At 58.4% G+C, this 469-nt stretch overlaps 1 protein-coding gene across 1 annotated transcript in view; it reads left to right on the top strand.

The window, feature by feature from the left end:
* Window positions 1-254: 254 nt before the first annotated feature.
* ZPR1 (ZPR1 zinc finger) overlaps window positions 255-469 on the top strand; it is a gene marked incomplete at both ends in the record, with an annotated part of 970 nt that continues 755 nt past the window's right edge. The window contains one exon of the mRNA XM_009866056.1: window positions 255-343. Within this exon, the coding sequence (XP_009864358.1) occupies window positions 255-343 (89 nt within the window). The remainder of the gene's footprint in view (window positions 344-469) is intronic.

Genomic DNA, 469 nt, shown 5'->3' with positions numbered 1-469 from the left:
GCTCCTTAAAACTTAAATTTGATTACAACAGGGGCACCTCACTCTGCTCACTCAGGTCTCTCCCTGGCCAGCCGTAAGGCAGCGGTGAGTTATGTCTAGTGGAACCTGTCGGGGTGCAAATCTGCCTGGGTGCTGCTCGCAGCTTGCTGGGGAGCTCCCCTGGTACCGCAGGAAGGACCAAGGCTGGGAAGAGGGTGCGGGCCACTGCTCGGAGACTTGCCTTCTGTCGAGTTCTCCTTGACTGCCTGCTCCAGAAATCCCCCACTTCAAGGAAGTGATTATCATGGCCACAAACTGCGACTCCTGTGGGCACAGGACGAACGAAGTGAGCCGGGGAGCTAGCGTCCCTTTTCGGGGAGGCGGTGGGCAGGGGAGTGGTGCTCTCTGCTTTCGTGGGTACACGTTTCTCGGGGCAAGTCCCTGGGTTCAGGCGTGATTTAGGTGTGAAAGCCCGTGGAGCTGACTGGTG

The sequence above is a fragment of the Apaloderma vittatum genome, unplaced genomic scaffold (genome assembly GCF_000703405.1).
Source record: "Apaloderma vittatum isolate BGI_N311 unplaced genomic scaffold, ASM70340v1 scaffold41773, whole genome shotgun sequence".
Taxonomy (NCBI): Eukaryota; Metazoa; Chordata; class Aves; order Trogoniformes; family Trogonidae; genus Apaloderma; species Apaloderma vittatum.
The sequence above is the reverse complement of the archived record's forward strand: the minus strand, read 5'-3'. Positions and strand labels throughout refer to the sequence as shown.